The 13170-nt window shown below is 41.5% G+C and overlaps 1 protein-coding gene across 5 annotated transcripts in view; it reads left to right on the top strand.

Annotated features, from left to right (window-relative positions):
* Window positions 1–13170, top strand: part of PHF20L1 (PHD finger protein 20 like 1) — a 63574-nt gene that overhangs the window by 36022 nt on the left and 14382 nt on the right. For 3 of the 5 annotated variants that reach the window (XM_066623217.1, XM_066623216.1, XM_066623220.1), the window contains 7 exons: window positions 2583–2768; window positions 2965–3171; window positions 6933–6989; window positions 8864–8965; window positions 9825–9989; window positions 12383–12564; window positions 12915–13014. In XM_066623217.1, the coding sequence (XP_066479314.1) occupies window positions 2583–2768; window positions 2965–3171; window positions 6933–6989; window positions 8864–8965; window positions 9825–9989; window positions 12383–12564; window positions 12915–13014 (999 nt within the window). The remainder of the gene's footprint in view (window positions 1–2582; window positions 2769–2964; window positions 3172–6932; window positions 6990–8863; window positions 8966–9824; window positions 9990–12382; window positions 12565–12914; window positions 13015–13170) is intronic. The other 2 variants (XM_066623218.1, XM_066623219.1) reach the window with 2 other exon arrangements.

The raw sequence follows: 13170 nt of genomic DNA, 5'->3' as shown, positions 1-13170 counted from the left end.
AACGTTTTCCTGCAAGATCTCCCGGTGGCTATTTTTCATGTGCCCTAAGGGACCAACTGTTGTCCTGAGTTATTTCATATTACGCACACAAGGTGTCACATGAAATTGCAGTATAGAATGGCCCTTCTGTGGTAGTGGTGGAAAGTCCTGACAAGAGAACAGCTCCTCATACGACCTGGAACAACAAAAGGGTACCGCCTGTCTGCTCAGAGGGCCTGATTCTTCAAAAAAGAGAGGATGAGCCATGTTCATATGTGTTGCTTCTCTCCCATCGCCAAGGAATTCTAGTGGCGTAAAACATCTGCTGAACTTGCTGTTTCTTATTCAATGGAAGGATTCCTCTATTTCTGGCACAATAAGCAAAAGTAAACTGAGTTTCACCCTCTTGGCTAAGGGACCGAAGGAGGTAGGCTTAGATAAGGCCTGGGAAATGTAAAAAGCAGCAAGAAATATTTAGGCAGTGAAATGCCTGCAGCTTTAGAAGATATTTAAACTCTTAACAGGAAGATGGAGAGGGATCTTGTCTTTTTTTTTCTTCCCCACTTTCTTACAGACTCCACCACTTACTATGTTTCCTTAGTCCTTGCTCCAGAGTAGCCTAGAGTGTGGATTTCTGCAAAGCACTAGCCTATGTTTATTTGGTCTGTAGTCAAATGAGGAATGCTGCTTTCTTGCATCCATGGTTGATAGTCACTGGAAGACTTAGGGCACCTTCCATTCATAGCTTATTATTATTATTATTATTATTAACAGTATTTATATACCGCTTTTCAACTAAAAGTTCACAAAGCGGTTTACAGAAAAAAATCAAATAACTAAATGGCTCAATTACTATTGAGTCTTTGATTTCAATGAGGGAGTTGAGCTTGTGCTTTAGTTTCCCACTGAAATCAAGACTACCTAAATGTGCTTAAATTTGACTGGATCATGCCACTAGTATTTTGATGAAGCAAAAGAGGATTTTTGAGGGACCAGTGGGATATTCACCTGGCCCAAATTCAGTTTTCTAATTCTTATTGCCAATAACATTCTAAAATCTTCCCTCATTAAATGTTACCATCCACGCTTGTTGCAATAGCACCTGATGCGGTAAGTAACCTTCACTGAGGATGAGTTGTCTTTTTTTAGTATTGAGAGTTAGCAATGTAAAGCAAATAAATCTACCACTGTTGCCTTACATTGGTATAAGATGGTGCCCATCTTTCTTAGGCCCATCTTCAGAATTGTTTTCTGAAGTCTTCGCCTTCCTCAAATTTTGATTTGGAGGCAAAAGGACTTATTTAAATTACCAAGGTGTTTAGCATTTATAGTAGCATTTATAGTGTGAACTTTTGAAGTGCTTCTCATAATGCATGCGTGTGAGAACTACATTGGACTCAAACCTTCTAAAACTTTGAGGTCCCATTGCCTTCAGTGGGAGAGTTAAGCATGTACCTTTTCTCTTGGAGTTGATGGGATTTAGAAGTACTGACCTTTGGCTGAATTAAGCCCATTGTAATCACTACTATAACTTTCTTCCCAAAGAGATAGTCTTTTAATGTAGCAAAAGATACTAAAGGATGCTTCCTTGGTTTAGGAATCTTATCTGTGAACAATTGTATAGATAAATTATATACAGCATAATGGGGATCACTTCAAAATGTTATCCAGTAAGCAGCAAATGTTGCATTAATAGCCTGTAGAACAAAACACATTTTTGAAGCTGTATAAAGGCCTAATTATAAGGACATGCCTAGCTAGTGAGATGCTTGCCAGGACCAACATCACAAAACATAATGTTTTTGTGTGTGAAGAATTTTATAACAGCATTGCAAGCAGGTACAGTACCTCAATTTTATTTATATATTGTTATCATATAACTCTCTACCCTGTTCAGTTGTGAAAGAGGGACTCTCACGTTGAATTACAATTAATTGACATTGAACAGTGAAGAATAGGGGAAAACAATTTAAGTAAATAAAATTATGAAATTGAGCTATGTATACTAATTGACACATCATTCATCTTAACAAAGAACTAACCAAAAGCTCAACAGAACAAACAAGTTTTTATTAGTCTCTAGAAAGTTCCCAGAGACTTTGTGCTCTCCTGGGACAGGCATTCAATGGACACAACACCTGTACACAAAAGGCAATAGATCTTTTAGATCAAAGAAAGAATGATAAACTTCACTGGACATGTTGAGATATGGTGGACTTTTAGACTGATATTTGCTACATCCTATTGCATTAACTCATAAGATGAGGGAAAAGTGCAATTCAGAAATTAAGTGAACCGTTGAAGTTAGGTTTTTGGTACTGCCTGTGACCTTTTGTGTCAGACCTGTTCCCACACAAGGATCTCTTTTCAACACATTTTCAGTTAAAGCACATTTCTACTAAAAAAAAGGCTAGACCCACAAATTCATCACCTCAAAACACCAAACACTTCCAATAGTCCTCTAGTCTTGCTTTTGTTTTAATAAGTGACACTGTGCCAGATGGGAACTACTTAAGACAAGTGCCTTATGACAGTCTTAAAAAATATTCGAGTAAGACGGTGACCTGTGTCTGCTTCATGAACATTGCAAGGTCTCTTTTTAGGTCCATCACAACCAGTGAGTGCCCTTAGATCCTCCAAAAATAGCCAGCGGAGAAGAAGATCACAGCGCTTAGCAACTGGTTCGTTGCCTCATGATTCTCTAGAAACAGTTCCTTCTCCCTCTCCTGTCACTGATGGAAAAGTGTTCTCCATCAATGTCCCAAATCAACTGCCAGCATTCCTGGAGGGTAATGTATTTCAATCTAACTAAAGACCCAGAGAGAAATCAACTACTTAAAAATAAGGCCTTCGCAAGACATTGCCCACCTAATGAGAGCTTCTGACTAATAGATGAGACCTGTGCTACTTTAGGAGTGTAACTCAAAAATCCCAAGATATGCGATGCTTGTCTGTTGTTAATATTACGTTCTTTTTTTTATATAGTTCCCAATGTTGCTCATGTCTCACTTGAGAAGCGCGGACTGTGTCTCCCTCTTGACTTAAGCCGTAACTTGGATGTTTCAGCATTGTTAACTGCGGAGTCCCCTTTCCGTAGTGAACATCCCAGTAAAGAGAAGGAAGATAATCAGATGGTTATATGTCATTCATCTAAACCAGTAACTGATGGCAGACTAACCCTACCAGCATCAGGTAAAATGTTTGTTGACCACTCCGCTCATATATTTGAAAAGTATATTTTGGCTCATACTAAAGGTGGTTTGGACTACTCCATATCTGGGCATAGCTGTGTAACTTACTCCCAAATAGTGCTTGAAAATGCAGTATGAATGTGACAGGTCTGTGTTTGTAAATAGCTGGGTCATAGTACACTTATCAGAGAGAAGGGGTTGAATAAACTTCTCTGAAGGATGTGGACAGGCATACCTTGACTTTCATCCACTTGGCTTGCATTGCTTTGCTCTTTCAGCCACTTTCAATTAAATGCTTTGTCATTCATCCACTTTTTACTTTCATCCATGCTTTGGTCCCTAACCGGATGAAAGTGCAAGGTATGCCTGTACTTAACAGCAGTCCTGGGTTTAGTGCCATACAGTAAATGAAAGCATCCCTTAATTGTAGATGTTGTTGTTTTTGTGATTAGGAGGCCAGTCCTGTGGTCCACGGCACGGCTCCATGCCGTGGACCATAGTTGCAAACGTGCCGTAAGGCACGTTTGCAGGACGCACTGCTGGCCTCCCACTGGTGCTAGCCCGCTGGGCGGTGACCCAGGTTCCGCGGCTTGGCGGTGTCCCAGACCGCCAGGCTGCATAACGGGGCATGGGGGAGGCGTTCCGGGGAGGGAGGAGACCAGCGGGGGCGGGTGGGAGACATGTCAGGGGAGGGAGAGAGGCGGATCCATGGAGCTATGCTCCGCAGGATCCAGGGTACCCATGGAGGGCTGTGTGCCCTACGCGAGTGCCTTTACTTTAGCGCTGACCTTTTGGTCGGCACTAAAGAAAGTAGCCCCATTGCGGGGCTGCTTCCCTTACTTGGGGTAAGGGGACGAATGCCCCCTTCTCCCCAGAAGCCTCCTGCGGTAGCGTGGGAGACGCAGGATTCAGTGGCAGCCCTCTGCAGAGCTGCCGAGCCTGGGCGCTGTGGGCAGTTCAGGATTGGGCTGTAGGTCAGTAATTACACTTTTTAGTAAGTAATGAATCCATGATTGTGTTTACATATTCAGTTACCTTGGGAGTAGCAGTCTTGCAACCTGCTTTAAACCTATAATGTTGCTCTACTCTAACCATGTAGTTAGTCTTTCATGGCCAAGAAGTGAAATAACTTAACACCGAACACACACACAATCTCTTATGATCCTGGAAGTCTTATTTTTTAACCTATAGGAACAACATGGTATGTGAAAAGAGATCCTAAATCAGTGGTTCTTTCAATTGCAACAAGACTACAGGTGGAGCCTATTTATCCACGTTAGTTCCGTTCCGTGACTCAGCACAATTAACAAAAAATGCGTTGTGCTAAATTTCATAGAGTTAAGCAAACAGACTGCAGCCTGACACTTCTGGATGGAAGGAAGCTAAGGCAGCTGTTATCAATCCCTTCCCCTCCGTACTCAGCCCTCCCCGTTGCCAGCTGCCTGACTTCTTTCACAGTTGGGTTGCTGATCTTTTAAGAGTCCAGCCCTATGCGTTTCTACTCAGAAGTAAGCCCTATTCCAGTCAATGGGGCTTACTCCCAGGAAAGTGTGGAGAGGATTGTAGGGTATATCTCATGCTTTGCTTGGTGGGAAGGCTTGCTTGTGTAGGTGATTGCCTACACCATTGGGGGGGGGGGGTTTGCTTGTGTCAGTGATTGCCTGCACCATCTCAATTGGGGGGGGGAATTTGGCAAACACTCCCTGGATTTTTTAAAGCAATCCCTCTGTTGCTACCACACCTGCCCCTGTGTGTGTGTGTGTGTGTGTGTGTGTGTGTGTGTGTGTGTGTGTGTGAGAGAGAGAGAGAGAGAGAGAGAGAGCTAGAGCTCCATCTTGCTGCACGTGTTCTGGCTACAGAGATTTTTGGCCCCTCCTTCCCCCTTCAGCCTCTTTGCTGACTCAGGGGTTCCAGGAGTGTTACTGTTCCTTTGCAAGGGGAACCTCTTCCAGGGCTCCAGGATTATTTCCCTGCCTGGGCGAGGCAGAGCCTTTTTGCAGTGTTTTGTGCTGCCTGGAAATGGAGCAAGACGCCAGCACAGGGCAAAGGAGGCAAAGGTGTGCGTGTGACTTTTGGTTCCTCCACCCCATTCTCTTTGAGACAAATCCGCAGATAAAAAAATCCGTGGATAAATAGGCTGCACCTGTATTCAGGAGCTCTTTTCAAAATATTTATACGGCCTACGTACTAGAGTTTGTATACCAGCAGCCCTGTATCTTCCTTCTCATCACTATTTCTTGTAATGTAAGGAATCATTCATTAGCACAAGAGTTCATAGTCATCTGTGACATTAATACGTCATCTTCCACTGACCTTTTTTTTTGTCCAAGCCATCACGATTTCAAAGAGAGTAACAATATTCTTGGAAACAGTACAGCCAAGAATAAGACACCTCTGTTGCTTGAGCTTTTGGAAGTCAGGAAGGAATATGAGTACAATGCTAGTTTGAGGAATTTAGCTCTTCTTGGGTGTCTGGCAAACATCTCATCTTGCCCTCAGCAACTTTTTTGTGAGGTCTTCTGAGCAGAGTACCTATAGAAAGCAATTGCCAGCAATTTAATGTCAAAGACCACATCCAAAATAGATAACGGTAGTGTTGATATATTCGCAAGTGTCAATTTCAGGGCAACATAAACCATCACCCCTCCTTGTTAACCCAGAGAATACAGTGTTGGAGAAGATATGAACAATGAATGCTAGCTTCTGTTTCAGATCTTTTACTTTTTCAAATAAATTCCTCTAAAGGTGAAAGCAAGAAACTCACATTTCAAAAAGAGAGATGGAATTTCTAAGCATTCTAGTGAGATTCCTACGTGAGCTACGCAAAGGTGTGCTCAGTTGGCCATGTGAAAGTATACATTTTTCTCACATGGACTAGGGATTACCAAAGCAAGTTAACTAAAAAGAGCCATCAAGGCCTTGAAGGATAGAAATCCATTTCTGAGCCTGTAGAGGGTAGGTTTTGCGAGGCTTCAGAAGAAAGTGTTTGAGGTGACTGCATATCAGTGGTCCCATCCACATAATCCTTCTCATGACACACATGTGGTGCTCCTTGAATGACAAAAGCTTCTATGGTCACTTCAAGCTGGTGTGCATTCCATGTACACATAGCTCTATCATGCCCGTGGAATTGTCCACGATGTTGAACTAGTTGGAAATCCTTGTTATTGGTTCTGTGAGCATATTGGAGCAACAATTGCATTTAGGTTGTTTGGGTCAAATTATTCTTGGTTTGCTCATCAGAAAACTGTCTTTCTAAAGTATCCCTTTGACATTCACCCTCTAAAGCCATCCTTTTCTACTAAAGGATTGACTAGAACAGTGCTTCTCAACGTTTGTCCAACACTACCACTTTGCATGATCCACCTAGTACCACCATGATCCATGAAGTACCGCCAGAAGTAACTGGTGATGATTTCATTGCCAGTTATGTCTGGTTGAGAGGCCAGATATAACATGACAAAAACCAGTAAGAGGCTCAGGCTGGACAGAAGGGCTTTTTACATGAAAAGTATGCTTTGGAGCTCAGTCCGCCAAGCTTCCTACTGATGTTCGTTGTGTCACATTGCTTGCTCATCTTGCTGCTGGGCAGCAGATGTCAGGTGGTTCCGCAAGTACTACCAGACACCACCTTAAGTACCACTGGTGGTACCTGTACCACTGATTGAGAAACACTGGACTAGAATGATTGTTAGAAAGAGAACTATAGTTCTGGTTCCAGCTGTGATCTGCTAAGTTTCTGTTCCTTTCTTCCATCCACAGGAATGCTGAAAACTGAGAAAAAAGTGAAATTGGAAGACAGATGCTCATCATCACTTGGTATGAATAAGACACTTCAGCAAAAAGTCTACATCTTGAGCAAGAACAAGAGCAGAGCCTGCCTCTTGCATTTTGTTTTCCTTGTTAGTAGACTTCGTGGGTGCATGTTGTAATCTGTTCTTAATCAGTGGCAGGCAATCAGGCTTTTATTGTTTTTGGTTTGACTGGTCTTCTGTGAGGTGTGTTTGTGCTTACTAGTTTCAGTCCCAAAGGCAGCAAGGAAAAAAAAAACAAATGTTAAGGGCAGAGGTACCAAACCGGCAAAAAATGAATGTCATGTTCTTCAATTACAAGCACAATAGGGGGGTGGTTAAAATAATTCCATTGTACTCTTTTCCTCTTGTGTGTGCTGACTGTTCACCAGGCACTCATGGCCTTACTGATGTTAAGATTGCAGTTCATAAAAATTTGTCATTGGTGAACTTCCAGGTGGCTCCAAAGCCACAAAAATAAAAGGGATGTAATGAAAAAATTTCCTCAAAGTGATTCAAAGGTGAGAAATTCATTCCAATCTCCCCCAATCCCCCCGTTAAGGTTTGATAGGAACCTTGGGTGTGTCCCAGTGTAGTTCAGGGTGCACAGAAACCAGCAGACACAGCACAGTCTTTAAATTTGCTGTTGTATTTTTGAGCAAGGAGTTAGACAGAGTAGTCAATACAGCCCAGGTCATACACGTAGAGTAAAGCAGTCCAGCAGTACCGTATCCAATTCAGTATCCACAAAACACAGTCAGTCAGTCCAAGGTCAGTAACAATATATACATACACAGATATTCAATCGTCAAAGTCTCCTGCAGCAGTTTCACAGTTTACACCTACTGCACTGGTGGAGCTGAAGACTGAGGTTTAAGTAGTCTGAGCACCCAATTAGAGTCTGCTCTGCTAACTAGGGTGTGGCAGGCACAGGTGCAGTGTTATTCTGCTGACTCAGCTGCCTGCAACTTTCCTTGAACCAAACTTATTAGCTTTGTCTCTGGCTTTGACTGAGCAGAAAGCTAACACCACCCACTTCACAATTTCTAGAAATATTACACCACTGTTTTTGTCAGAATTAACCAACAGCTTCCTTGAGGGAAAGACCTAATGTTTCAAAAGCAGCAGTATGAGGTGTGATTAAAGGAACATTGTATTTGAAGGTTGATCTGAGTTACACCATGGCTGACTGAGCTAGGATATGTCTTTGAGATGTTTGGCTCAGTCTCTCCCATTTGTAAAAGTGTACTTAGTAACTGCGTCCTTGGTGGGTTGTGTAGGAAATACTGCTGAGCTTCAGTGGTAAGCCGATCCCTTTTTTTTCAAGCATACATGATAGAAGTTCCTGTGCATTAAAATTTTGACTCAAGTATTGGAAATAAAGCTTTTTGTTAAGTGTCAAGTCAGTTTATAATACATTTTGTATTTTTCTGGTACAATAAAAGAAAATGAAGAAAAATTAAACTTCTTTAATAACATGTTGGTACTGGATATAATTTTCCCCTTAATTCACTTTTCATTCCTTCTAACTTCATCAGAAGTTAGAAAATTAATTTGCCTGTCTATAGCCATTCTAATTTGAAAAAGACAAAGCTAAGGCAAACTTTTCAATTCTGAAATAGTTCTTGTTACCTTTTTGGGGGGAAGGGGTCACATCTCAGTGTGTGTTCCAATGTTTCTTTTCTAAAAAAAACATCTCCTTCCTGATCCCTCTACCCATTGAAAGAGAAAAGCAGGATGGGTTTTTGTGTATGTGTGTTTTAGTCACTTAATTATTTAACTGTAGAGTTCCACTCTTAGATTGGTAACTGGAGCAAGTTGACCTAACTTTGGAAACGGGTGTATGTGTGTTTTAGATCATTATCATTTGATTAACCAAGATCCTTCCCATTTGCAATGTAGGTAAAAAGGAGAAGGATAAAGAAAGAAAAGAGAAGAAAGAAAAGGATCATAAATCAAAACAGAAGAAGAAGAAAAAGAAAAAGAAGAAATCCAAGCAGCATGGTAGAGTCAGAATACAAGAGATTAAGCCCAGAGAATTCTGTATTTATTGTTTCAGGCTGTTGGTAGTAAAGAGAAGGTGTTCATTGCATTACAAGTTTTAAATGTAACTCTCTTTTTAAAAATAAAATTATAAATTCCTCCAGTGTTCCCTCAGCACCTGCTTATCACTGACAAGAATTGTTCTTGCATCATATTTCAGTGTACGCAATGTATTTATATATACAACATTGGTCCAGTGTTGTTCACCCTTTAGGGACTGCTTCTTGTTAATTAGCCATTTTACTTCTCATTAAGAACCAAACACCTTGTGAGAGACTCACTTTGCATGTGCAGAAGTGAAAAGTTGTTGCCTGAGTCACCCATACTTCTGGGTAGTGTGGTAAAGGAGAACTTGCACATCTGCGCTGTAAAAAGAATCACAACTTGTGCATAGATCTGAAGCTTGTGCATCTTGCTGAGGCAGTAAGATGTAAGGTCTTCCTCTGCCTGTTAATTTGAAAGCCTGGAAAAGGAGGGGCGGGTCCCTCATGCAGCCAATGTCTTGTTGCTTCTCTGAGTATGTGAAGTCACCCAGAGTTGCACCGATTGTTGGTGGTTACTGGTATACTGCAAACCTGGCCTTGGTGCAAGATTTATTTTCTAAGTTGCTGCAGGGCCAACTGAAGCAGCATGTAACTCTGTTTAAGGTAGCTACTTTGCTTTTTGCCAGTAAAGAGTCTGTAAAAAAAGCTTTAGAAGGAGAACATGAGTTGATTGCTCTTTAAATCTCTTATGTTTATGTTCAAATTTTTTTTAAAGAAAATAGGGTATCTTGATTCTTGCTCAATACTATGTAACCATGTTTTGTTATCACTTGCAGATTATTCTGATTTTGAAGATAGTTCTCTTGAGTACTTGGACAGGTGCTCTTCTCCGTTCACCAGATCTTCTGGGAGCTCGTTGACACTACGGAGCATGACAACAGAGAAGAATACATCGTACCAGTACCCAAGAGCTATTCTGTCTGTCGACCTTAGTGGTGAAAGTAAGTTTGCTGTACTATGTGAAATTCTGCTTAGTAAAAATAAATTCCATTTTTCACTCTGAGAAAATGATGAAAAAACCAAATTTATCACTTTAGCAACCACACTGGGTTGTGTAGCAGCGCAAGATGCTGCTTTGGGAAACAACCAAGGCTTTTGGGGCCTTGTTGTTTGTTGGGAGTGCAGAGCACTGAAAGATGTCGCAGTTTGACACTGCTTGGGAAGCCCACAAGGCCTAGGGCCTTGTGGCTTGCTGGGAGTACAGAAAGCAGATGCACTGAAGGGTTAGTAGGAACTGAAATAGCAAGGAATCAGAACAGCGAGGAACAAAGCAAAATGAATGAGCCGGGAGACAGATTTCAGAGGTGCAGAGAGGCTGAGGCTGGAACAGATCTGAGTTCTCCGTCTGTGTTTCGCCCCGTCTCTTGCTAGCTTTATTCATCCTTAAACATGCGTTATAATACTGTATGCTAACAGCTCTGAGCTGGCCTGGCTAACTGCAATACACATTCCTAGCTAACTTCGTTTCTTCATAACATCTTCAAAGCTAGCTCATCTTGTTTACTTGCACTGGGCTTCAGCCTTCGTAACTGGCCCACTCCGGTTTGCCTGAGTGGGGGGACAGCAGGTTTGCCTGCCTGCCGGTGGCCATGTTACTAAAGCCAAGCCCAGCGCTTGTGCTTCTGCACTAATTACTACAGGTTGGATCCGAAGGTGCCTTGCTTGAGCAGAAAGGCACTTCAGCTTGTATGGCTTCTCTCTTCCTGCCCGCCCACATCCCCACTTCTGCTGAGTGCCTCTACCATTCTAAGAAGGCCCTCTAACTCTTAAGGGTGGTTTTTCAGAGGGCTACAGTGGGAAGGGGGTAGGTAAGTCTTGTTGCATTAGTGGAACTCTGCTCACGATTCTCTGGATTTAATCCAGTATGTATACTAAAAATAGTAGAGTATATCCAACTTGTGTACACTTGCACAGCATAAAGAGCATTTCAAAATACCTCACATACATTGTCTCAATAATCCTTGCAGCAGCTCTCTAAGGTTGTCTTGTTAGCATTTGGTTTGCAACAGCAGCCAGCCCTCTTGAAATGCACAAGCAAGGCATGTTGGCGATGAGCATCCTGTGTTGGTCATCTAGTAACTGTATCCCCAGTATCTAGTAACTGGAGAGATTTTGCATTTAAAAATGGAAATTCAATATTGCTGTCATGTTTAATAGCCTGTCACCCATCAATCTGCCTAATTTTTTTAAAGTCACCTAAGCTGGTGGCCTTCAGTGCATCTGGTGACATGGCGTGCCTGAGTGTGCACACTGTGCTTATGCTCTTGGCCACTGTGCTATGATAGGTCTGAATGTTTAACTGCAGTATGTTTTTCTTGTATTTCTTCTGCACTTTCTTACTCTGTGATTTATAACTGCTTGCTCTTCACTTATTGTTTTCAATTGTAGGTTGTGAAAGCGCTGAAAATTGTGCAGTTCTATTGAGAATGCCAAAAACATGTACACTTCATAGATATGTATAATTTCTTTTGTGGTGTAGGCATATCAGCTTTTAAAAAAAAATCACGAAACAAGCACTCTGAAAACTAGATTTTCACTTGGTGTTCCAGGATCACTTGGTCCTACACAAAGCCGTATAATGGTTACAGATCTTCTCTGGTTGTCTGCATCATCAGATGGGTAGTGACCAGAGAGAGGGCTTTGGGGGCTGTGGTGTGGAATGCTCTCCTTAGGGACGCGTGCCCTTTCAGACTTGCAACATCTGAGATTGAAAACTTTTATTTGCCCTATTTTTATTTACCCAGTTCTTCTAGTCTGATTATGCTACTTCTTACAGACCGTGTTGCTGTTTTGTATCTTTTTAAAGACTGTTTTCTGTTCTATTATAAGCTCTGGATATTTTTTGAACTAAAAAGTGGAGTGTTAAATCTTTTTCAGTAACTAAATAAGTAAAGTGGCTGCTCTTTTTTCTTTTTTTAGCAAGAAAAATGTCATCTAAAGAGTACATATGTGTTTTGAACAATGTATATAATCTAGCTAATTAGCCCAGTTCAAACACAATGTTAAACCGTGGTTGGCGCTATGCAAATGAGCCCCATTGAGTGTCAGTGTCCTGCCTCTCACATGCTAAAGTAGGAGATTAAAGCTTTCACATTAAAAGCAGTTGCAGTTCTGTGATACATACGTGTTATGTATGTTTGGGAATTGTGCTTTGTTCTTAGTAAAGTGAAAGCAGAAGCTTTCAATTTCTTCTTCTAGCACATGAGAGAGGAGGGGAGCAGAAAGACTCAAGATAATAATTTAGTGTTACGTTGGAAGTAGGCCATTCTCTTAAGTTCCTTTGCCATCTGCTTGTCAAACACCTTATCTATAATATACTTTTTTCAAATTTCAGACCTCTCTGATATGGAGTTCTTGGATGACTCGTCTACTGAGAGCTTGCTGCTAAGTGGCGATGAGTACAATCAGGACTTTGATTCAACCAACTTTGAAGAATCTCAGGATGAAGAAGATAGTCTCAATGAAATTGTCAGGTGTATCTGTGAAATGGATGAGGAAAATGGCTTCATGATTCAAGTAAGCAATCAGTTTGCAGTCAGATTTTCTATGGACATTCAGCTACAGACTTGCTGCTATTGAGGCATTGTAAGGAACTTATACTGTGCCATCAGTATACTTTTGCACAACCCGTGTGTCTTCATTCAGTATTTATAGTCCTGTCTTGTAGAGATAAATGAAATGTCGCTCATGTTCTCAGGTGAAGCACTTGCTTTCTCTGAACAAAGTACCAGTGATTAAGGAGTGATTTAGGAGTCACCCTGTCCCTAAATGGTAACTTGAGAAGGCTTATTCCTTGTGTATTAATCAAGCACAAAATAGAACTGTGCTTATATATGTTTTGTCTTCTCTCTCTTTTGTCACCACAGTGTGAAGAGTGCCTGTGTTGGCAGCACAGCGTGTGCATGGGGTTGTTGGAAGACAGCATTCCAGAGCAGTACATCTGTTACGTTTGCCGGGACCCGCCTGGTATGAGTAAATTTGCAAACTAAATCCAAATACTTTAAGCCCTGTATGTCATCATGTTAATTAATTGACATAGTGACCACCGCTCAGTTCCATTCTTACAGTGATCAAGGGTGGGTTTACACAGTCTTCATTCGTGGCTTGTCACAGTGGTGGTTT

The sequence above is a fragment of the Tiliqua scincoides genome, chromosome 4 (assembly GCF_035046505.1).
Source record: "Tiliqua scincoides isolate rTilSci1 chromosome 4, rTilSci1.hap2, whole genome shotgun sequence".
Classification (NCBI taxonomy): Eukaryota; Metazoa; Chordata; class Lepidosauria; order Squamata; family Scincidae; genus Tiliqua; species Tiliqua scincoides.
This window is presented reverse-complemented; position numbering and strand designations above follow the sequence as displayed.